This window comes from Phodopus roborovskii, unplaced genomic scaffold, assembly GCF_943737965.1.
Source record: "Phodopus roborovskii unplaced genomic scaffold, PHOROB, whole genome shotgun sequence".
Taxonomy (NCBI): Eukaryota; Metazoa; Chordata; class Mammalia; order Rodentia; family Cricetidae; genus Phodopus; species Phodopus roborovskii.
Genome location: NW_026125576.1, coordinates 163,696 through 189,460, shown reverse-complemented (window position 1 = coordinate 189,460; position 25,765 = coordinate 163,696). Strand labels below are relative to the sequence as shown.

General features: G+C 45.5%; 1 protein-coding gene across 2 annotated transcripts in view; it reads left to right on the top strand.

Annotated features, from left to right (window-relative positions):
- Colq (collagen like tail subunit of asymmetric acetylcholinesterase) overlaps positions 1-13,270 on the top strand; it is a 52,044-nt gene extending 38,774 nt beyond the window's left edge. For both annotated transcript variants that reach the window (XM_051177845.1, XM_051177847.1), the window contains exons 12-17: positions 1,984-2,089; positions 7,860-7,999; positions 8,602-8,721; positions 9,080-9,200; positions 10,738-10,840; positions 12,974-13,270. In XM_051177845.1, coding sequence (XP_051033802.1) covers positions 1,984-2,089; positions 7,860-7,999; positions 8,602-8,721; positions 9,080-9,200; positions 10,738-10,840; positions 12,974-13,043 — 660 coding nt within the window. In that variant the 3' untranslated portion in view covers positions 13,044-13,270. The remainder of the gene's footprint in view (positions 1-1,983; positions 2,090-7,859; positions 8,000-8,601; positions 8,722-9,079; positions 9,201-10,737; positions 10,841-12,973) is intronic.
- The last annotated feature ends 12,495 nt before the right edge of the window (positions 13,271-25,765 follow it).

The window sequence follows — 25,765 nt, the reverse complement described above, 5'->3', positions numbered from 1 at the left end:
GTTATCATGTGGAATGCTTCAGCCTGGCCTGAGGATTAACAGCCTCCTCTGTGAGGGTGGAATTGGAAACAAGCTAACCTCATGGGTCTCCTGGGACAAGTTTAGAAACATCTCTGGTATTATGGAGAAGACCCCCCCCCCAAGCCATGTTAGTAGGAGAACACCTCACAGAACCAGTGTTGTGATTGGAAATAGAGTATCTACAGGTGTGACTCTCTTTGCACAATCGGGACTTCTTAGGTGTAAGGAACATTCAGCTTGGACATCTGTCATTCTGTTGGCCACTGTGGTTGATCTAGATGGTCTGGCTGTTGAGAGGGAACTCACTGCTCCTGGTGTCTCATCCAAAGCTGTGTGATTGGCTAAAGATGACCTTCTCCAGTAGAGGACTGTTATTTGGTTAAGAGTATACAAGTAGTTATGCTTCCCAGCTAGGATATAACAAAGCTCTCTGGAGATCAGAACTTCTTTCTCCATGGGTGAAGATGAAGCCTGCCAGTCACCAGGACAATCAGCTTGTTTCTCCCATCACCCTTCATTCGTCACAAACCACATTTTCACTTCTGCCATCTCTGTTAGCCTCACAATGAACCTAGATGGGTATGCATGTTCTGGTCCTACATTAGAGAAGGTAAAATCAAGGCATAAAGCAATGACATGATTTATACAGCCTCACTGTCAAGCTAAAACATCCTGACTGACAGATTGCCAAAACTCCCTCCCCATTTGCTGCCAACTTCTTTCTCCTCTTTCATTTGGTCTGGGGAGAGAAGATGAACAAGGTAGATTCTAGCACTCATGGAACTTATGTCTCCTAGGGCACAGTAATTAAATGACCATGCAATAATCTATGGTCAGTGATCTGAAATAAATAGGAAGAACCATGTTTTTCTTTTTCTTTTTCCTCTCTCTCTCTCTCTCTCTCTCTCTGTGTGTGTGTGTGTGTGTGTTTGGTTTCTGAGGCTGTTTCACACTGTAGCGCTGGGTAGCTTAGAATTAGAGCTCACTGTGTATCTCAGGCTGATTTTAAACTAGCAACAATCCCTCTTCCACAGCCTGTTGAGTGTTGTGATGACAGGCATGTACCTCAACAAAAGTTTGAAAAAGAAAGTTTTGAGAGAATGTGGTGAGGAACACCAGTGTAGCCTGGGGAGATCAAGGGAGACCTTACTGCTTAGATATCAGAGCTGAAAAGTGAAACAAAGAGGCATGGAGAAGGTTTGAGGGCAGAGAGAAAAGGTTTTTCTTAGAAGTGGCATAAGAATCATGGTGTTTTTTTACTAAAAATAACAATAATAACAATAATAACAATAAAAACAAAAATAACAATAACAACAATAAAAAGCAAACAAACAAAAAACTCTGGCTAGGCATGGTAGCACACCTTTAATCCCAGCATTAGGGAAGCAGAGACAGGTGGATCTCTGAATTTGAGGTCAGCCTGGTCCACAAAGTTACACAGAGAAACCTTGTCTTAAACAACAACAAAAACAAAATAAAACAAGCAAACAAAAAAACCCTTTTGACTGAAGGCTGGAGAGCAGGCCATGTTCAGTAAGGAGCTGGGTCTGTACCAAGAGAGCAGTGGGAAGTCCACGGGTATAAGCAGCTTTTCTGATAGAAGGAAAATAATCCTAACAAGTAGATGAAAACTTAAATTATAGGTCTACCTCAGCTACCTCAATACTCAGGTATTGCACAAACATCCTGAGACTCCATTTCCTAATTCTTGCCAGGGAATGAGGTGGATTGGTTCTGTTGTCCTGTGCCATGTTTCTACAACAGAATGAGAGCTTAATGAGAACTTAAAATATGCACAGATCACTTGCTCTGCCCTTCTCAAGGGCTGGGTGCTGGAGACCAATTCTATCCCACCATGAGTTTTTGCTTGTCTGAACTAAGTGGTCTCTGATTTAGAGGCAAGCAGAGAAGGAATTTGGCATGCCATGACATCACAACAGGATTTATCTTTCTATCTATCAGGGTCAAAAGGGAGACAGTGGAATTATGGGCCCACCAGGCAAGCCTGGGCCTACTGGTCAACCTGGTCGTCAAGGTCCTCCAGGGCCTCCAGGTGCCCCATCTGCAGGTAAGACCCCAGGTGCCCTATATGCAGCTTCACTTGGTCTACACAGTTTCCCATCTAACTAGGTCCCCAGAGAGGCCATAAAGAGATGCCAGCAGAGCTGTGCTTTGTCTCTTGTTAGAAACTGCCAGAAGCTCTTTTGCATACCTTCATAATTTCTATATGATTTGGTTCACTCAACTTTGTTTTAACATTCTGGAGAATACACTTAGGAAGTTGAGAGGGACTAAATTACATTGGTGATGTCATTTATACTGTCAGTGAAAAGTATACCTATTTTATCAACTAAAATCTTTTTCTAGAAATACATGTTTCATGGCTCTAAACATTATCTTAAACCCAGAAGGCATTGCAACCTTTTCTGTCTTACATAGTGTGATGAAAGATTATTTATTTGCATTGGATATGTTGAGTACATTGTAAGGAACTTCTAAAAAGAAATTAAGAGTGGATTATGGGGGCCTGGTTAGTACTTGAAGAGAAGATGAACTAGGTCTGTTTTACTATTTAATTTGATTAATTAAGCCCTTTATTTTATTCCCTTATCTGCTCAACCTAAAAAGACAGCATTCCTAGGTCTGTCCTTAGCTATATGACAGGAATCATAATTTTAATTTATCTTAATAAAATTAAAACATTTTAAAATTCCACAATGCCTACTGTATTTATGGGAACATGTTTGCCATCTCATAGTGAGGTTATCATAAAAAATCCTATTCTGTTAGATCCCTTAAACCAAAAGAAAGTTTACTGTAGCATTCCATCCTGTCAAGATGCCATGAAGAATCAATCTTTTGGGTTTATTTCTTTCCTACCTTTTTAACTGCCACAAACAACTTAGGTGAAGATCATGGTAAATTTTGGCAGGAACACATTGGGGAAAGGCACTCCTACTTTGACCTGCTCCTTGCCCACCTCTTATTTACATTTATGGTACATCACAGCATCTTTAGAACTGAAAATTCTTGGAGCACCATGCACTACCAATTGGATGACAGCATGGTAGAAGCATGTTGGTGGAAAGAACTTTCTCGGGTTTTGGAGTGTTTAGGTGCTAAAAACCGGAGGATTCTGGGGACATGTGGTGAGGTAGATGCATACAAGGCTGGCAGACCTTAATGTTCCTATTGTGCTTCTGTGTCCTTGTAAACCAACTTGAGTTTCCTTCCTGGTCCTGGGGACTGTGAGCAGGTTCTCACAAAGCCATATTGGTGTCATCAGTTTTGAGAACTGGAACCCAAGGATTTAGCAGCCAGCACAGTTTTATTTTCTTTCCCTGACTTTCTAGTTCCATCTCTTCTGTATGGTGATGCCTACACCCCTCCACCCCCAACTACCCTGTGCTCTCCCGAGAAGATGCACTGCACTGTTCTTTCTGTTATGGGTCTGTGTTGGCAATTTGCTTCCTTCTTTCCTCCTTTTACTTCTTTACTACTACTATTATTGTTACTATCATTATCATTATTAATATGTGTGTATGACTGTGCCACAGCTTGCATGTGGAGGTTGGAGGACAACTTATTGATTGGTTCTCTCTTTCACCTGAGGGCCAAACTCAGGTTATCAGGCTTGGTGAGTGTCTTTGCCTTCTGAGTACTTTCCTCTCTATCTCTCCCTCTTTATGTATGTGTCTTTTTTTTTTTTTTTTTGAGATAGTGTCTTATATAGTCATATAGTTCAAACTGGCCTTTTTTGTTGTTGTTGTTGTTTTTGATGTTCATTTTGGTTTTTCGAGACAGGGTTTCTCTGTGGCTTTGGAGACTGTCTGGAACTAGCTCTTGTAGACCAGGCTGGTCTAGAACACACAGAGACCCACCTGCCTCTGCTTTCCAAGTACTGGGATTAAAGACACCCAACTGGCCTTTAACTCACTATGTAGCTGAGAATAACATTAAACTCCTGATTCTTCTGCCTCTATCTTCCAAGTTCTAGGATTACAGACATGTGTCATTGAGGCCAAATCAGATGATATAGCCATTCAGTGTGTGTGTGTGTGTGTGTGTGTGTGTGTGTGTGTGTGGTGCTGAGCACAGGGCTTCATATATGCTAAACTATATCCCCAGCTTACTCTTGCTTTCTGCAGATGTGTTTAATCTTCCTTCTATATGCCAACCACACTGAGAAGTGAGTCAGCATCACATCCCCCATGGCATCTGGTGGTTGGAACCACATAGTGACTGGAGCCTACAGGGACTTGCTCTATTCCTCTGGGTTACACCTGCAGTCTAGCAGGACTATAGGCTGCCTCTCTTCACTGATGTTCTCTCCCTCTACCTTTTTTTTTTTTTTCAAATTACTTCCTCTCTGAGGAGCCACTCAGAGGAAGAGGGATAAAGAGGCAACAGAGGCAAAATGGGGGCAGTCTCCCCGCTCTTTGTGAAAAACGGGGAGGGAGGCTGGAAGTATAGATAGGGGTTAGAAGGGACATCCCTATACCTAACTTGGATAATAATATAGAGAAGTCCCCTGGAGTGAATTTCCACTGATAAAAGCCACAAACCTACCAGGTATTATGGCATAGGCTGGTATCTATTTAAGAGTATGGGAAGTTTTAAGACTTTAAGAGAAAATAGGCCAAACAAAGAGTCACAAAAGCCACTCAAGAAGATCTGCCCCTTCCTCAGTGCTTTCTTGCGATATCCTTGAGCCCCAGAGAACACAAGGTAAAGTCTGTTTCAGTCGTTCATTTATGTCTAAAAGCCTTGAGCTTCCACAAGGTTACAGAGCTGACTAGTGGTCACCACAGTCCAGTCCCCACCCGTGGTTCCTAAATCTTCCACACAGACTTTTGATTGTCATTCTGGTTCCTCTGCCTTCTCACACTATCCCCTTCTGGCCTGCTTTCCACAAGAAGCTCCTGGGCAAAGATGGGGAGCAAGGTCCTCTGATTACAGGGCATGGCAGTAAAGCTGAGGTGAGGAAGTTCAAGTCGCTGTGCCCTTCAGGGCGTCGTGGCAGGAAGCTGGCAGGATGATGGATATTCTCTGCCAACTGGGAGGAAGCGGAAGCAGTGGGCATAGTCCATGGGTGGCTGTAGGCTCCCTGCCATGTCCTGTTGGGAGGCTACCTCAGGTCTGTCTCTCAGCACCCCGTGGCCAGCTGGTGCTAGAGGAGTCAAAGACGGTAGGAAGTTTTAATTACTCAAGTTACAGGGAAAGCAGTAGGGTTGGGGGAGGATGAGGAAGGAATAAAGGCAAAATTTAAGATGTAATTTGCAATAATGTAATTACAGATTTGGATAATTCTTTCCTTATTTAGACAGGGTAAATGAATCCACGTGGTACCTGGGAATGACAGCTACCTGAGAGAACCTGTATTCTTGGATCTGTCCATCTGAATGGGACACAGTTAGGAGAAGCATGAGTTCAGATCTCAGTCACACCACTGATTGATATTATGGTTCCAGAGGCATTCTGGGGTTGTAGAACATTCCAGAAGGCTGCTTCATTGACACTCTCACATTTCTCCTTGTCACAGCCCCACTTCTCCAGGTAGAAAATCCTCATGTTCCCAGGCTTTTAAAACCCAGTTCTGGAGCTGATGGTATCTTTGTCTCCTTGGAGTCTTCTGAAAAATCAGAACCCAAGACTGGTGCTTCTCCCACAGAACTCTACTCCTTTCCTTGTTAGAGCTGTAACTTGACATCTGATGTTGGACCAGTTTGTGAGTTGGTTCATTCCCCTGGGTCCTTTTTAGGGTGTGGGCTCTTCCCTATGGTCCTGACCAGATATTGCACCCTGGGTTTACTTTATTTGTGCCATCTACAGACTCTGTTCCCAGTTCCTGTCTGCCTCCACTGACTGGGTAAGACCAAGGACAGGCTGATTTCCAATGGTCCTTATTGTTCCCAGAGGAGGGGCATGTGCTTTTCAATTTTTTCATCCTGCCCCTTCCTCTCTTTTCTTGTCCAGGCACAGCTGTGGCTTCCAATCCTTCACAAAGACCTTTGCTCTCTAATTAATCATTCAATCATTGAACAGACACCCTGTTCCAAATATGTGTCAAGCCTTAGCCTGCCCCTGTCAGATTTAGCCTTCGGGAATACAGATATTAATGGAGTAATCTGAGTGTGTAGGCTTGTAAGCAGAAAGGAGTATCGTGAGGAACAGTCGTAAGTGAATGTCCCAAAGCCAATGTGACAGGGGGAGGATTTGGGAAGGCTTCTCTGAGGAGGTGAAGTTTTAACTGAGAACAGAAGGAACCTAAGAGGCCCTTGGAGAAGGAAGGGATGGAGGTTGAGGAAGATGGTTTGATGGGGGGATATTCTACACACATACCATTTCCCTAGTGGTTCTCTCTCTTGGTGTACAATGGGAACATCTTGAAAACTTTTAAAATTATGGATGCCCAAGGGTGGGGAGTGTGGCTCAGTGCCAGAGTGTATGCAAAGGCTCTGGGTTCCATCTACAGCACTGAAAAAAAGAAACAAACAAACCTATGGATATCTGGAGGTTCCTATGGAATTGGTTTGGGTGTGACTTAAGTATCAAGGCCTTTAAAAGCCAAGGTGAAGAATCTGGGTATGATAATTTAAGCCTGCAATCCCAGCACCTGTGCAAACAGAGACAGGAGAATTGTCACCACTTTAAGGGCAACATGGTCTATGTAGCAAGTTCCTGGGCAGCATGGACTACAGCACCCAGGAAACACAATAAAAAGCCAAGGCAAAACTGGGTAAGCGGTTCTAGTCACTTTGGAGGCTGAGATGGGAGGATTGCTTGAATCCAGGAGTCCAAAGCCAGGCTAGTAAATGTAGTAAGACTTCATCTGAAAAATAAAATAATAAATGATGAGTAAAAGTGAAAGTCAAAATGAGAACTACAGACCTAGACATTGCTAGGGAGTGCATTTCCTAACGACACTCTTCCTGGGTATACCCTGACTTTTCTTAGTACCTGGAGGGAGAAATGCCCTGTGCAGGAAATGTTCTATTTTCTTCCAGGAGAAACAAACAAACAAAACCACACACACCACAAAATTCCTCCATAATTATCCTCCATATTAGAAATTTAAAAGACAGTGAAATGGCTGGGCAGTAGTATACACCTTTAATCCCAACTCTAGAGGCAGAGGCAGTCAGATCTCTGAGTTCAAGGCCAGCCTGGTCTACAAAGAGAGTTTCAGGACAGAGAAACCCTGTCTTGAAAAACAAAAACCAACAAGGCAGTGAAAGTTGGACTAGCAAGGAGGCCCAGTGGGTACAGGTGCCTGATGGCTTGAGTTTCGTCTACAGGTCTCATTAGTGGGAGGAGAAGAGAGAACTAACTCCCCAGAGTTTCCCTCTGACCTCCATTCCTGTGCCCTGATATACACAGCCTCCTCCCCTAAATAAATAATCATTAAAAAATACAGTAAAAGGTTTTCACCCATTGCATATCCATCTGCAAGAAGACCCTTTTAATAATGGTCACAAATAGGGCATGTTGTCCTATAAGAAACCTAGAGATAATCAACAGGCAAGCTGTTAGTTTGGTTCTGCCTCTAGTTGTCACTCTCAGAGTTTTACGTCCCACAAAACCCTCATCTTTCCCACAGGTTGTTAGTAATTGAACTAAGGCTGCTACAGACCAGCTGTCTTGTGTGTGTCTTCAAGGCAGGATTGAGGAGGAGGCCCATCGCTTAATGGCTTCTTTACCCTTACTCCTCCACACCATGGCCAGGAGCCTCTCCCTGCCTTCTATCTGCCTGCAGCTTTCATGTTTCTTCTTGTATAGGTTGCCCACATCTCCTGATTTGTTTAGCTCTAGTAATGTAACATTCTGTTGCTTCCTAGGACAACTTGTCATGGGACTAAAAGGAGAAAGAGGACTTCCAGGGCCTCCAGGAAGATGTCTTTGTGGACCCCCTGTGAATATGAATAACCCCTCCCATGGGGACTCCATGTATGGGCCTGGCTCCCCTCGAGTTCCTGCTGTAAGGCCCTTCAGGGCACGGTCTGAGTGGGTGCTGAGGATGCTCTGTACCTTTGTGATGTACTTTAGCAAAGTTCAATTTCCCTTGTTACAGTGGCTACCCATTGGCTATAGGAAATTGCAAAGTGGGGACAAAATCAAAAGAAAATAAGCAGACTGTTAATTTGGATGTGAAGTCTTCAGGGACATTTTCCCCACTTTTTACTTTCAGGACTAACTCAAATGTGGCTTACATTATATTGTTTGAAAGAGCTGGGCTTTGGCTAAGCATGCAGCTCGGTGGTTAGAGCTTGCCCTGAGTTCCACACACAGTATTGCTTGTAATGGTCATCATGGTGAATGAACATTGTTGATCCAGATGTCAAATTACTTACCTATGTAATAGCATCATCTTTCAAGCCTTGGCTACATGTTAGAAAAAACATTTAAACATGTTACATCAAGGTAGATAGTTTTATGTCAAACTCGGGCATTGTGAACCAGATTGACATAGTATGGGCTTTCTGACACTCCTCCCTATGAGGAACAAACTGAGTCTGCTTTTCTGGCCCCACCTGACCTGGGACATCTTTTCTGGGCCTTGACCATTATGTTCTCTGGCAGATTTTTGTGGTGAACAGCCAGGAAGAGCTTGAGAAGCTGAACACCCAGAATGCCATTGCCTTTCGCAGAGACCAGCGATCGTTGTACTTCAAAGATAGCCTTGGCTGGCTTCCCATCCAGGTACTCTGGGGCAGGCCTGTTGGGCTATGATCCTTCTGTCCTCACTCAGGAAAGGGACAGTCCTATTAGAAGGGAGGACAGCTAGACAGTTGGGGCTGGACTACACATCTGCTATGTGCCTGCAGGAGAGCTATGCATCCTCCCTCCCTGGTTTTGTGAGCAGCCCCATCCCCAAACAAAAGCTCATCTTGAGCCGGGCTTTCCTTTGGGAAAGATAGTCTCTCTTACCCCTTCCCTGAAGGAAGCTAAGGGGTGTCCCCTAGACTTAGGGCATCTGTTCCCAGATGCCAGAGACTTGCCTGTTTGTGGATGTCTGGGCATGGCACACTCATTAATGGCTATGTATTTCTTTGGTCAGCTGACCCCTTTCTACCCTGTGGGTTACACCATAAACCAGCATGGCACCTGTGGGGATGGGGTGCTACAGCCTGGAGAGGAGTGTGACGATGGTAATCGCGATGTGGGGGACGACTGCATTGGTGAGTGGGGCCCAGCCTGGGGGGCTTGACCAGCTGAGGGGATGGGGTAAGCCTTGGCTACCAGCTGTGATGGTCTGAGGCAAAGACAAGAGGCAGTATACCAGGGACTGTTTTGGAGAGCCCCTTCCCAATTCCAGGCAGCATGTTAATTCTTCCCTCACACAAGCATGTCAATAGGGAAGGTGTTCAGGATCATGCTGTCCCAGACAGGCCTACCTGGCCCTTTTTCTTCCAAGCCCTACTTCTTTGCATGCTTAGAAGAGGAAGGTGATGTCCCTCACTTGGGACCCTAGAAAAGCAGAAGGAGATGGGGTCAGAACTCCTTTTCTAGGTGAACAGCAGGTGCATGGTCTGTCAGTGGAGAGAAGAGTCACCAGTGCTGCCTGCAACTCTTGTGATAGTGCTAGGACCTGGATCTGGGGGATTTTCGATGATTTGGGTTTTTTGTTTGTTTGTTTTTGTTGTTGTTTTGTCTTTTACATAAAGTGGTCAGAGCAGGAGATGAGGTAGAAGTACAGTTTTCATAGTCAAAACTGTCCAGCTGCTGGCTCTTTGCCACCCAGAGATGGCAGTAGCAGACCATTTCCAGCTGAGCCTGGCTCTCTTGACTGTGAGAGAGGCTTGACCCGGGGCTCGTGTCTTCAGAGGTCCCTCCAGCTGACATACGTGGGAGTTGTCTGGATGTGGCTTGGGGTCAGTACGTTCATCCATGACTTGGTTTGCTGAAAACTAGGAATGTGTGGGCACCATTGCTGTCCTTGTCCTTAGGGGACAGATGACAGACACTGGGATGAAGTTCTATCCAGGGTGGGTTTGAGAAGCAGAAGGATGTTGTTTCTCCCAGTCTATCTGCACCAGGCTCTTGCAGCTTTTGGATGACAATCTATGGGGTATTGGCTTTTCCTAGAATTCCTTCAATAGCTTTCCCCAGAATCCTTCAATAGGAGTTGTCACCATCAAAAGAAAGTAGTGAGGTCTCCGTTTCATCTAAAAATGAGGTTGGGCCACACATGGTGGCACATTTGAGAAGCTGAGGCAGGAAGATGGCCAAAAGTAAAAAGGGCAGTATGGTCTACATAGCAAGACCCTGGTGTAGGTAGGTGGATGGAGTCTTACTGCTTATATGAAGACAGAGGTCTTTGTGGAGGACACATAGTCCATCAGGAACACAGGCTGAGCCTAGTAGTAGGCAGAAACCTTACATGCTCTCTCACAGGAGTCTGCTGTTCCAGTCCCCTACGCCTTACCTTACCAACATTCCACAGTAGTTATATGAAGGGGAGGCAATGCCACCTTCCTAGTTTTACAGATGACATGAAGGATCTTGTCCCCTGACAAGTAAATGGCAGGTGTGTTATACAGAACCCTGGTATGCCAGTATGACACTTAGTCCAGGGTAAGTCTGAAGCCTCCCGAAAATTGGTTCTCAAGTGGGTGGAAAGCTCTAGCAACTCCACTGGGCCACACTGACCTTACTGTGTAGGCAATCATGTTTCACCTTGCTGCTTCTCAGAGCTATACTTTTTTGTCCCCCTAGATTGTCACCGGGCCTACTGTGGAGACGGTTACCGGCACCAGGGCGTGGAGGATTGTGATGGCTCTGACTTTGGCTACTTGACATGCGAGACCTATCTCCCTGGGTAGGGAGGCCTTCTATACTCTTCCAGAATCTCCCCTCGCCTGCTTTCCTTCACAGATATTTTTAAGGGCCTTTTATGTTTCTGGTAATTTCTAGACACTGAGGTAGGATAGAGTCCATGCTCCCCTAGTGATCACATAGAGTCACAGTCCCCAGGTGGCCTCAGTCAGAGCAGTCACAGCTATCAACATCTTCCTGGGACAGGTCAGAGCAGCAGGTTCCAGGTCTGGTAGTTCCAGTGGTTCCTGGGCTGTGGCCTAGGAGGAAGTAGAGAGGAAGGCAGCGAGCGGGTAACATGAGGACAGGTTCCATCTGTCCACCCAGCTTAATTCCTAGAGCACAATGCCCACTTCCCACAAATCTAAATGAGAGCAGACCAGAGTTAATATGCAACCTTAGGGATGTAAAATATAGCTCAGTAAATCTAGACCCAATTCCCAGTTCCTTAAGAAAGCCTTAAGAAAGGAAAAGGAGGGCCAGCAACATGACACAGGGGGTAAAGGCATGTGCCATGCTAGCCTGGTGACCTGATTTTGATCCTCCAGAACCTGTGTAAAGGAAGGAGAGAACTGACTCCACAAAGTTGTCCTCTGACCACCACATGCACACCGTGGCACCCTTACCACTCACTCACACACACACAAACACACACACACACACACACAGACACACATACACAGACACATATATTCACACAAACAGACACACAGACTCATACACATATACACAGACACACACATACACACATAGACACATATACACACTCACAGACACATACACACATACACACACATACACACAGGGTACACACACATAGACAGAGATAGAGAGAGGCAGAGAGGGGCAGAGACACACAGAGAGACAAACATACATAATTTTTAAGAAATAAAAGGAAAAATATCTGACCTTGACAGTATCATTGTCCCTTCAAGAAAACATCCCCTTCAAGGATCTGTCTGGCTACTGCTGAGCATCCTCAGTGGGTATTCAAATGTGTTAGGGTCCTTGCTTTCACAATGGCATCTTCAAACTATCTGAAGACCCCTCTGCAGAATGTAACCTTCTAGTACAGAATGGTGCTAAATGATCCTGAGCTCACCTGACTGTCTCAGAATCAGCTGTGTGGTGCTCTAGGGAGCTAATTGTGTGCTTATCTTTTAGGTCATTGAGTCTCTCAATTCCATGTCCTCAGTTTTGGATTCTATCACTTACCTTCAGCAGACTGGGAAATAGACATCACCTATCCAACAATTACCTCCATCCCAGTCTCCTCAAAACTCACCCTCCAACACATCTTAGCATATGTAATCTGGCTGAATTAGTTGCACATCTCAAGTCACCCTAAGACTTCAACCCTGGGTAGACTCAGCCAGGATCCCACTACACATGCGTGTCTGTGTGCACTACCCCATGCCTGAACTAAGGAAGGCTCCTGACAGCTACCTACTGGATCTTGTCTGATTAAGTTCCTTAATGGCTTCATAGAGTCATATAGTGTCAACATCTGAAAAGAGTTAACATTAGAGCCGGGGGCTTATTCACTAGCTAACCAGGGCTACTCCTGTGATCTTTAGAAGCTTCCAAGAGACAGCTGTGAATGTGTGTGGATTATCATTTGTGTTTGCAGATGTGTAGAGTACACTGTCCCATATGGCAGCCTCTGTTCCAAGTAGATATTTAATTTTAAAATTGTTAGTGTATTTAATTCAGGTCTTCAGTCACACTAGCCAAATTCTGAGAACTCAGCATCTATACCAGGCCAATGCTGCCCCTTGGGCACAAGTAAAGAACATTTGTATTAGTACTGAGTGATTTCACAGGCAGCCCTCAGGCATCGAGAAGGGGGTGACTGTCTCACAGAAGATGGTTAACATCTGAGCTAACCATACCCTCCCCCCCCCCACTATAGTCTCTCTGCTAGAGCTTAATGTGGAAATCTCCAGAAACCCCACTCATCCTCCCTGAGCCCCATATCCCAACTGAGGCAGAAAAGCTTTCCTGGACCTTGGTGCTCAGTGGGGGGTATGGTAGTTCAATGCAGTTGGAACACCAGTTATTTTTTTAGAATGTGCCTTTCCCTGCGCACTGTGCTGTCTGCTGTCTCTGCCCTGATCAGTATCCTTGTCTTCCTCAGATCATATGGAGACCTTCGGTGCACCCAGTACTGCTACATCGACTCCACACCCTGCCGTTACTTCACGTGAGGGACTGGAGGAACAGGTGGGCTGCAGCCCATGTCATTGGTGGCTGTATCTCTGCACCACACATCAAGCTGGCCTTACTCTCTCTTGGGCCAGTGTCCAATGACCTTCATGTGACAAAACAAGGATACATTCTTGCTGCTAAGACATGCTTTTGACTCAGTTTGACTGGAACTGGAAGAGTTTTGGACCACTGCATCCTGTCTTAATTAAAAGAACCAGAAACCTTCTGTATGCCCACCCTGGGGACTACCCACTCCCATCATCTGGCTAAACAGCTGGCTGTAATGCCTTATCTCTTCTGGAAAGATGCTGGCTCAGATCATGAACTTGGTTTAGCGCTGTTAGACATATGGGAATTGCCAGGGCTCGTGTGTTTTGTTCTGCTCTCATCTGGGTTTGGGAGAGCTTGTGCACAGGTTTCTACACCCTTCAGACCTCCAAGCACAGCTGTTCTCACCCAAGGCAGCCAGCTGTTAGGTCTGTCAAGATTTAAGAACCACAAGACAGAAGGTGAGCATATTCTCTTGGGGCAGCTCCCAGCTTCAGACCTGCTGAGCGACCCTTCAACTGGCCAGAGCCCGATCAACTTCAGGTGGAATTGGAAGTACTGAGAAAGCCACATGACCCAAGCTCACTCCCAAGAAAAGGGTGGAGGCTCAGCTGAGTCACTTTGCCCTGTGAACCATGTCGGAACAGAAATCTTACTCTTCTTGAAGTTCTCAAAGGGACAGTGGTTATAGCTTCAAGTCCCGGGTGCCATCTTGGCCTCTATCTTGATAGTACCCTTCACAATTATGTCTTGTGTGGGAGACTCACTCCACACACCCTCACCAGGGCAGGTGCTGGTATTTTCTCTTGCTGGCTTCCCTGGTCTAGGGTTCCACCGCTGAGTCCTTTCTGTCTGCTGTCTGCTGGAATGGCCCTGTGAGCCTCTTCCATGCCTGCATCTTGTACACCCTTGTGTTTCTCCCAGTGTGCCTGACCTCTTCCTTTTTCCTGGGATTCATTTTTCCTCAGCACTGCCTATCTGAGAACTGCCTTTCCCATATTTCCTGAGTGGGGTTTGGCTCTCTTTTGGAAAGACATTTCTTTTTGTCTCTCTCCTGAATACATGCAAGTACCTTCTCATCAAACAGGCTGTCTCCCTGGGCTGTTATACAAAGCTCTTCAGTGAGCCTAAGTCTTGGGAACTCAGAAGACAGCACCTTTTTACCCAGCAAGTCAGAACTGTGAACTGTATATACTGAGAGAAATTAGCTGGAGGCTGTGTCTTCGCAGGCAGGCATTTATGCTATTTATATTACATTACTATTCTGGGGCTTCTGGGTGGGCAAGCAAGGAATAAAGGTAATTCCTGGCTGTGGTCCATTCTCCCTTGGGTGTTGGGGTCAGTGCTTACCAATCCTGGATGGAGTGGAAAGATTGGGTTCGGTTCTACTTCCCAGACTCTCAGATGGCTGTATTTTTTTTAGAGCACACAGCTTCCTTGAGGGTAATGGAGGAAACCGATGTCCAGAGAGGCGTGAGACATGCCAAAGATCACCATGCCTAGTCCTGTTAGCTCAATCCTGGCTCTCACCTTGCTTTAGGACCTGTTGGGTGGAGACCTAGTGCCACTCTAAGTCCTGTTAAGACACATTCTGTCCTGAGTCCCGTACCGTGGGGAGCAACATTTACTGTCTTAGGTGACTTGATGCTCTTCACAGGCAGCCACATAGCCATGTGCCAGTTAAATGTTCCTTGAGGTAATTTTATAGCCAATGTGGAGCTGGATGAGGGGCTACAGTGTGGAGAGAAGAAGAAAAGAGGATACTCCCTGATCACATCTGGTACAGCATCTCTCCCAGAGTCAGCCAGCTTCCCACTCTGCCAGTTTGCCCAAGTAGATGCTGCTCTATAATCTGATGGGGCATTCCCTGGAGATGGTGAGAGATTCCCTCAACTGTCCTCGAGGCTGTCTTATGAGTGGCTGAGATTATGACTAGGTCTTCAGAGATATGGCTGGCAACTAAATGAGATTAGGCCAGCCACAGGGTGGTATTTACTGAGTCACACATGAGGTGTCCAGCATTCAGTGAAGGTCCTGCTTCATTTCCCGGCCTCCTCTCTGCTGCCAGGATCTCTTCCACTAATGTGAGCTCCATCTGCTCCCCAGTACAACCCAGAGGAGTGGAAAACAGCCGTTCCACAAGCTCTCAACCCTGGGGCCTCAGATAAATCCTGCTTTTGGACTACTCAGCCTGTTTTGGATTTCAGGTCTGCTTTAAAACAGCCAGAAATATGGTGTCTACTGAGTCCATCAGAGCTGGGTTCTTGAACCCATGATGGCAAAGGTTGCAATATTACACTTAGTTTATCCTCTGAGAATTCTCCAAAAAAAAATAATGGCAAGAAACGGGTTAGGATGCTGTTTATTTTCCTTTCTAGTTGCTGTGATAAAATACCCTGACAAAGACAGCTTTGGGGGTAGCGTGGGGTGGAGTGGTGAGATGGCTCAACAGGTAAAGGCACCTGCTACTGTACTTGATGACGTGAGTCCAATCCCTATGACCCACATGATGGGCAGAAGAACTGACATACTGTTCTCTGAGTTCCACATGTATGCACCCACATACTTATACACAGAGGATAAACAATAACTCTCATTTAAAAATATTTTCAAGGAATTGCTTAGTGGAGAAAGGGTTTGTTTTTACTTACAACTCTAGGCTACAGTCCATCATTGTGAAGAAGTCAAGATTGCAGAACGTGAGGCAGCTAGTTACATCACATGCACACTCAAGCGCAGAGAACAATGAGTTAGAATGTGCATGCTTACCTCTCAGCTAACTTTCTCTTCCAGGAACGATGCCACCCACAGTGGGCTTGCTTGTCATATACTGATGACATAGTCTAGACAAGCCCCAAAGACTCACCCACAGATCCAGGCAGCCTCTCATCAAAACTCTCTTCCAAGGTTACTCTAGATCATATCACATTGACAAAGCTATCACAGATGCAAGTACCCTCCATCACAGGGGCCATCACTTTGGATCTTTTCTTTCTGACAGGGCATCAGCCACTTGCAGTAGATGTTCAGGAAGACTGTGCATACCCAATCTGTAGAAGTTCCATTAGGCTTACTAAGAGAGGCTGACTCACAGGGTACCACAGCTCCAGAAAGATGGGGAAGAACTTAGGGGGAGGGAAAGGAGATTAGATTCCCACATTTAGATTATTTACTGGTGTGGGGCTAATAAATCACCTACTTAGAGAGACAACAGCATTTTTGTTTCTCCCTTAAGACTGGTTATGTGAGCTGGGTGGTGGTGCCGCATGCCTTTAATCCTAGCACTTGGGAGGCAGAGATAGACGGATCTCTGAGTTTGAGGCCAGCCTGGTCTACAAGAGCTAGTTCCAGGACAGGCTCCAAAACCACAGAGAAACCCTGTCTCGAAAAACCAAACCAAAACCAAACCAAACCAAACAAACAAGCAAACAAAAAAACTGGTTATGTGAGCTGATCTGGGGAACCTGTTTGGACCACATCCTTTCTTACAAAATAGGGAAAAATACAATGTTTCTTATGCGGCTACAAGTCATCTCTCAGTGTATCCCACCCAGGAGGCAAAAAAACACCAATGTAGTTTCTTTGCCTTGCAGGGAGACAGACAGAACACCAGAACAAGGGCAGCTCTTCAAGCCAAGACAGAGGGGACAGGATTTGGGGAAAGATACCTATAAAATGACTGTAAATTGGACAGTGATGAACTAAGCCCTGAGCATAGCAGGCTACACCAAGGGAATTGACATCAGGTCCCATGGTAAAAATGGGTGCAGGGCCTGGTTCTTTGTAGACTATGAAGTTGAGATGAGTATGGGATGTTGTGCCTGGAACCCTGCCAGGAATTAGCTGGTAGTTGGGAGATCAGTCAGGCTGAGGAGGGCTTGCCAGACAAGCACCAGGATCTGAGTACTATCCACAGAACTGAAATCATAAAGAAAGCTAGGTGTGGGAGTGTGCACTTGTAATATCATTACCCTGAGTTGGAGAGAGCTCAGCAGAACTGGCTGCTCTTCTAGAGGACCAGGGTTCAATTCCCATTACCCACATGGCAGCTCACATCTGTCTGTAACTCAAGTTCCAGGGTTTCTGACACCTCACACAGATAGACATGTGGCAAAAGACCGATGGACATAAAATAAAAGATATATATATATATATATATATATATATATATATATACACACACACACACACACACACACACACACACACACACACACACACATCCAAGGAGGCAGATACAAGTGGAACCCTGGGCTCAATGGCCAGCAGGTAGCCTAGCCTACTTGGTGAGTTCCAGGCTAGTGAGAGACCCTGCCTCAAAAAAAAAAAAAAAAAAAAAAAAAAAAGAGAGAGAGAGAGAGAGAGAGAGAGAACAACTCAACACCTGAGGGTGGTGTCCTCTAACTTCCACACACATGTACCTGCATGTTTGCATACATATAAGAGAGAAGGAGGAGAAAGAAGAAAACAGAGAGGGAGGGGCAGAAGTTGACAGACACACACACACACACACACACACACACACACGGTGGTGGTGGTGCAATCCTATGTTTAGGCTAGAAGTTGAAACTGCTTTTCTGGGGCAGTGTGACCCATGGGGGTCAATTCTCCCAGGCAACGCTCCATTCATACTGATTGACCTTCAAGGCACAGAGGACTAACAGCCTGTGAGTTCAGTCATTGAGACTGGCAGTGATGAAATGTCAGGTGACGATAGTAACAAAGCAAGGTTGGAAATGCCACCGAACATGAAGCAGTGGCCGCTTAGGAAAGAAGACCACTGTGGTGACAACACCTTGGGAGAAATGTCACTTTCCATTAATTCTGTAGCTGGTTTTGTGGTGCCTGATGAATGGCAGTGGCATCAGATGGCTTTGACCCCTCCTGGGCTGAAGTTTTATACTTTCAGTACTGAACTGGCTTAAAGCACTTCATCAGTGAGAGGACCCTGTTCTGCCCAAATGACTCCCAGGGACACATTTGTCAGGTCAGCCCAGGACTACCCAGCTGTAGAGTTGACATGTGTAAGCAAAGCATGGTCTCTGGAGAAAGTCTAGCAACTAATACTTAGGAAAAGTAATAGAACATATTTCTGAGTATTTCCTGCGACACACAAATGTCAACCAACCTAACAGGGACGTGGAGAACACACTGGGCTCAATGATGAGGGACGTGGAGAACACACTGGGCTCAATGATGGGGGAATCTTTAAAGCTCATCATGATTGACAGGTCAGGGCTCTTGGCCACTGACCAAGGATTTCATTCCTCCATTAATTAAACACGTGCCTAGAGGTTCCAGGAGCAAAGGCTACTCAGCATATGACACAAGAGTGAAACTGGATGTGGTAGCACACAACTGTGATCCCAAAACTTGGAGACTGAGGCAGGAGGATCATGACTTTAGGCCATCTTAGACTACATATCAAGTTCAAAACCATCCAGATCCACACAGTAAGTCCTCATTTCAGAGTGATGGAATAAGGGAGCCCCCCCCCCACACTGCCCCTTAGCCAACTCCACTGAGCTACAGAGGGAGTAAGCCCACAGTGCCTTTATCTGAGGGACTCCCTGCTGAGGGAACACCCTGACACCCTGAGTTCTTCCCAGTCCCAGACAACTTTCCAAGAAACACAATCTTAGTGACGGATTTCTCCTAGCTTCTGTAATGTGAATGGGGTCACTTGTGACACTTTCTGTTGCAAGACTCTGACATCTCCAGGTTCCAATGGTGCAGCTGAGGCAGAAGTGAGTGAGAAGAGGGGCTAGGAAATGAGGCTCTAAATATATTGAAGGGAGGGACTGCTTTGACCAAAGGAATATTATGACTTCCTCAGGTTAGGACATAGGTCACACAGCTTCTCAGAATATACCTAGAGGAGCCAGTTTTGTCATAAGAAAGCCAGCTCCCTTGAGATGGCTTTGCAAGGCCATGCAGGCCTTGTACCTGCTTCTCAGCCATCTCCACCTGGGTACCAGATACATGAATGGAGCCACAGAAACAGAGTGGCCCAGCCAAGTGTAGTCCCAAACCTTAATCAGCAGAGCCCATGACATAAAATGGTTGTTGTTTTAGGTGATTTCTTATGGTAACTGGAATCTGGAATGTTGTCAACTTGATATACCTGGAAAGCAGGACCTTCAATTAAGGAATTGCCTCTATCAGGTGGTCACATCTGTGGGCATTTTCTTCATTGCTAACTGAGCATGGGAGGGACCAACCCCACTGCAGGTGATGCTACCCCTGGGCAGCTGGGGTAGGCTGTGCAGGATGGGTAGCTGGTGCTGCCAGAGGGAGCAAGCCAGGAAGGCAATATTCTTCCATGGTTACTGCTTCGAGCTGCTGCTTTGAGTTCCTGCCCTTCTACCATGGGTTATCATTTTCCTCTTTCAAGTTGCTTTTGAAATAGAAGGGGAGAAAGGAAGCAAACTACAGCATGAACGGTGGTGTATGTGCATGTGTAGGAATAACTAACAGGGGCTGACTTGTGTTTGGCGCCCTCTGCAGGAACCAGAGAGAGAAATTTAGAGCTTAGTCTTTGCTCCTACTGGGATTTCCTTTCTGAGAGCCCTGGAAGCCTCGGAGATCCTATTGCTCTTCCTTCCTCCCTTCATCCTTTCCTCTCTCTCTCCCTCCTTTCCTCCCTCCCTCCCTCCCTCCTTTTCTTTTTAAATTTTATGTGATGGATTATAATTGATTGTCAACATGACAGGATCTAGAACCACCCTGGAGACAACTCTCGGGCCACTTTTGTGAGGTGGATTGTCCAGAGTATGTTAAACTGAGGTAGAAAGTCTCACCCTAAGTGTGGACAGCACCATCCATCCCACGGGCAGGTCTCTTGTGTTGCATATTCAGGAAAAAGCTAGCTAAACACCAGCATTCATTCCTGTTTGCAGGCTGCAGATACAAACTGGCCAAATGCCTCAAGCTCCTGTTGCTGTGACTTCTTCTGACATAGACTGTAATCAAATAAACTCATTATTCATGAGGTGGCTTTGTCATCTTATTTTATCATAGTAACAAGAAAAGTAACTGATTCGAATGCCATCATGTTTTGATAGGGATTGTGCTGATCTGTAAATTGCTTTACATAGCACAGATGTTTTAGCGGTATTAACTATTTCAACCCATCAACAAAGGCATCTTTTCATGTCTTTGCATCTCTACTCAGTTCACCTGTGCTGTGTGATTTTTATTTTTCCTACTTTTTTCTATAGCTCTGGTGACCACACATACACACACACACACACACACACACACACACACACACACACACACCACTGTATTTGCTGTTAGCTTTAGCAGTGCAACTAATTACTAAGTTTTGAGTGTTGATTTTGTACCCTGAAACTCTTCTAAATTCATGTTATTAGTTATAATACTCTTGGGTGGTATTTGGAGAAGACTTGCGCATAAGATCATGCCATCTGCACCGAGAGAAACCTTTTAACCTTTCCCGTTGGTGCATCCTTTCCTCCTCTTGACTCCTCATTCTGGCCAGGACTCACAGAACTATGTTGATTGAAAGTGGTGAGAAGAGACATCCTTGTCTTGTTTCCAAACTCAGGATGTTCTCAGCTCCTCTCCAAATGCTGCCCTTAAATTTACCACCCGCTTTCCACATGCTGAAATTTATGGGGATTTATCACCATACTTTGTTTTGTGTGGTGCTAGGGATGAAACCTATCAGGTCATGCACACTAGGCAATCACACCAGCAACTGAGCTACATCTCCCACTTCCCAGTAACTTGGGTCCTTGGCAAGAGCAGTGTGCATTCTGGACACCAACTCACAGAGATTTCCCTGCCTCTGCTGCTTGAGCACTGGGATTTGGGATTAAAGATGTGCACCTCCACGCCTGCCTAAAAATTTATTTTTGAACAATCATTAGGCAAAGAAGAAACCAAGGAGAAAATTAAAATAGTTCCTTGAAACAGGCTGGTGGTATAGCTGAGTACAGCATTTGCCTCATATCTATAAGACCAAGGGTTCAATCCTTAACAGAAAGAGAAAGAGGGGATACATTCTCAAATTAAAATGTTGTTATTTATTGGGGGGGTCCAGCCATGTGTGTAGACATTGGAAGACAACTGTGAGAATCCCATTTTTATGCACCATGATTACCATATTAGGACATTTGTTTGCATAATTACTTATTTTTTTAGTTTAAATTGTGTGTGTGTGTGTGTGTGTGTGTGTGTGTGTGTGTGTGTGTGTGTGTGTACGGGTATACACATGTTGACGTGGGTACCTATGGAGGCACAGAGGCAAGAGGTGTCAGATCACCCTGGACCTAGAGTTACAGACAGTTGTGAGCCACTGAATGTGAGTGCTAGAAGACAGACTCAGGCATCTGTATGAGCAGCAGTATACCTTCAACCCCTGAGCCAGTTCAGCTAGGCATTATTATCCTTATTGGCATTTTCCTCTTACTTGCTGACATCTCTTTTATTTTTTAAAGGGGCGTGTGTATGTGTGTGTGTGTTTTGTATGTACATCTGTGTACTGTGAGCATGCAGTGGCGCCAGAAGAGGGCGCCAGATCCTCCTGAAACTGGAGTTAACCCAGCTGCTATGTGGGTGCTAGGAACTGAACCAGGGTCCTCTGGAAGAGCAGCTAGTACTCTTAACTTTGGAGCCAGCTCTCCAGCCCTTTGCCATTTTTTGTTCCATTTGAGAGAATTCTCCTAGTGTCCTCTTAGTCAAAGTCTCGGGTTGACCTCAAACTCACTATGCAGCTGAGGATGACGGTGAACCCCTGGTCTTCCTGTCCTGCTCCGACGACAATGTAGACAGTCACTCCTCAACTTGTGTCTCTAGTCTTTCTCACTCATTTTCTCTTGCTCTGAATGCTGATCAGAATTTTGTCAACTTGACACAAGCTGGGAAGAAGGAACCCCAACTGAGAAAATGCCTCCATCAGATGGCCTAGGGGCAAGTCTGTAGGACATTTTCTCAATTAATGATTGCCATGAGAGGGCCCAGCCCACTGTGGGAGGTGCCACACCTAGGCAGGTAGTCCTGGGTTGTGTAAGAAAGCACACTGAACAAGTCATGGTGAAGAAGCCAGGGTACAGCGTTCCCCTCCGTCTCTCTTTGCCAGTGCCTGGCTCCTGCTGCGCTTTAGCTCTGGCCTTGACTTCCCTCAGCGAGGGACCGTAAAGGGCATGTGTAAGCCAAACCTTTTCCTCACAGGTTGCTCTTGGTCATGGTCTTTACTTCAACAACAGAAAACAAACAAGGACAGTCTAAGGTTTCTACTGATAAGCTGGCTGCCAGAGGTGGATGTTTTTTTTCTCTTGTGGCCTAAGAATCTTTTCTTTCCCCTGTGAGGTTGTTTTTAAGATGTTTACGGCCTGCTGGGTGGTGATGGCAAACACATTTAATCCCAGCACTCGGGAGGCAGAGGCAGGCAGATCTCTGTGAGTTCGAGACCAATCTGTCAGCCTCCAAAATCACAGAGAAACCCCATCTTGAAAAACAAAAACAAGATGTTAAGGGCCTGTAATATAAGCCCTTAAGATTTCCATTATTTGGAGGCCAGCCTGGGCTATATGATGAGTTCCAGGATAGCTTGGGCTACACTGTGAGAACTGCTTTTAAAAACTAAACAAGAGAACTGGGTAGGTTAATTTCAGATCTTCACCTCTCCCTCTTCCATAAATTAAACCTCCAGTCTCATTCCAGCTCCAGGCAGAGCCCCTGCTGCAGTCTCCCTTCCCCTCCTGCACCCACCTTCAATGGATCTCACAGACCTTCCCTGCCAAACTCCCTTCCCCCACTCATCGCATTGTCCCAGCTCCCAACTCCAGCAGGCTATCCCTGGGAAGCCTCAAGCACTCTGACCAGAGAGACAGAATCCCAACTGGCTGTTTTTGTCACACAATGAAGCTTCCAGTACCAGGATTGGGTTACATCTAATTGAGTTGTTGGCTAAAGAAGGACTTCCACGGGACTCTCCAAATAACCCAGGCTGTTGCTAACTATAGAGTGCTCCCCACAAACTGACAAGTCCTCACTGTTGAAGACAACACCCATGGGAGCCCTTCAGCCTGGCTTGCTCTCACCTGTGGTTATTCCTAAAGATTGGAATCTAACTGTTATTGATTTAAAGGATTGCTTCTCTTCCATTCTGATGCACTCCCGAGATAGCCCCAGGTTTGCATTTAGCCTTCCTTCAATTAATTTTTGGGACCCCACCCTTCACTTTCAATAGGTGGTTCTCCCCCAGGGGATGGCTAATAGTCCTACAATATGCCAGGCTTATGTAGCTGCCTGCCTGGATCCTATCAGGCACAAGTTTTCTGATCTCTACAATTTCCATTATATGGATGAAATTCTGCTGGCAGCACCCACTGAGGAGAGATGTCTTGAAGAGTTTGTTAAATTGCAGGAGCTCCTAGAGGCTCGCAAATTTATTTTGACCCCAGAGAAAGTTCAAAAGAAACCTCCTTACACCTATCTGGGCCATCAAATCCAACAGACTGTCCTCCATCCTCAAAGGCTCCTAATTGATTGTTCAAATTTGAAAACTCTTCATGATTGGCAAAAGTTTCTGGGAGATGTTCAATCGATCTGCCCCCCCCCCTTTTCCATTAAAACAGGAGAGCTTTTACAGACCTCTCATGATGGATGGATCACTTCTACAGGAGCTAATTTTGATAACCACTGCCCAAATAGCCCCTTGCTGTCATTTTTTAGGCAGCATCCTATAATTTTTCCTAAGATTATAAAGAAGCCCCCTCCCCCCACCTCAAGGAGCATGGTCATTGTTTACAGATGGCTCCTATAAGGGTTTTGCTCTAGTAGTTTCTGGTCAAATGCAAATGTCTGCCTAGGCTGACGAATTGGTTGCTTGCCTAATGGCCTTTCAGTTGTTTTTATAAAGAACCTTTTAATCTATATACTGATAGCATTTATGTTGGTAATACTGTAAAGACAAGAGAGACTTCTCCATGTCCTTCCCATCTCTTAAGTTCATTCTCTTCTAGTTAAGCTTCAACATCTTATCTGGAAGCGGATATACCCTGCATTCATGGGGTATATACGTGCCCACACAGGCCTCCCAGGACCCCTTGCCCAGGGCAATAAACTTGCTGATCCTTTAACTTGGCCCCCAATAGTCATGTTCACAGAGAAGTAACATGCTTGCCAGCTTCATGAGAGGTATCACCTAAATACACACTCTCTTAAGTATCATACTAACTGCTCCTTACCTGTTGCCACTCAGATTACTTCTCGATGCCCTGATTGTGCCCCTTATCATAATTCCCCCAATGAGAGGGTGAATCCCCAGGGACTAAGGGCTAACAATTTTTGGCAAATGGATGTCACCCACCTGTCTCAATCAGGAGAATTAAAATATGTGTATGTTTCAGTGGATACATATTTTAAGGTGATTTTTGCGTCTCTACATTCTGGAGAAAAAAATTAAAGATATCACCTCTCATTGTTTACAGGCCTTTGCCTATATGTGTATTCCTGATATCTTAAAAACAGATAATGGCCCCACATATGCTAGTCATCGCTTCGTGGCCTTCTGCAAGGAACATCATATTAATCATTGTTTTGGCATCCCACACAACCCTATGGGACAAGCCATTATGGAACACACTCATGCCACCCTTAAACAATATTTTAATAAAATAAAAAAAGGGGAATATAGGACCTCCCCCAATTTTCAATTATCTACTATAGCTTATATTTAAAATTTTCTGACTACAGATAAAAATAACTTGTCTGCCATGGCGAGACATTGGAACAAACCCTCTCAAACATTGGGATGGGTCAGATGAAAAGACATAAGTACAGGACAATGGCAACTGCCCACCCCCCCTATTGGCTAGAGTCTGAGGGGCTGTTTGTGTTTTTTCCCCAGGAACAGAAAAACCTATTTGGTTACCAGAAAGACATGTTCACCTTGTGGAACCTGATCAGGAATCTAGTCCAGCTTTACTGGAATCTCCGGCCCACGGAGGGATGGATGGTTTGGGCCTTGGTGAGGAACCCCCAGTCCTGATGCCAGTTAGTCAGAAGAGTTTCTTGTTTCCCTCTTTATTTTCCACCAATCATTCCCTGGGACTACCAGCTGCCAATGTGCCGCTGGAGACTTCATTACTAAGTAATTTGACCTTCCTGACACAGGGGAGCCTTTGCTTCCAGAGAGTGCTTATTGTTTCTCAATTGCCCAATGGGTCATTCTTGGTGTCATGCATAGTTTTGAGTAATACTTCCATTGCTGATTTTCACTCCAATGCCAGTATGAGCAATTGCTTAGGACTTAGAGAGGTCCTATACCATAAACTTCCAGTGGGAACAGGGAAATACTACTACATGGTCCAGGCCCCTTTGCTGGAATCTCCCCAAGAAATTATGACTTGCATAGTCCCTTGCCTTGGGGACATTATGCTACACCTTTAATGGGTCCTTGTGGGAGGGAGAATCTCTCAATTGTTCTTCCAGAACCTGCTTCCTGAACAACTGCTTGTCCCTGATGGACTCTGATGCCCTGGTATTTCGAGTTCTTGCCCTTGCCCCCATGGTGATGGAAGATGGACACGGGGTGGGGGTAGGGGGGGAAGAAGAGATTATCCTCTACCGCCAAGAAGGGACTTTGATATTGCTGCTGCCATCATTCCTGCCATTGCTGTGTCAGGAACTGCTGCCGTTG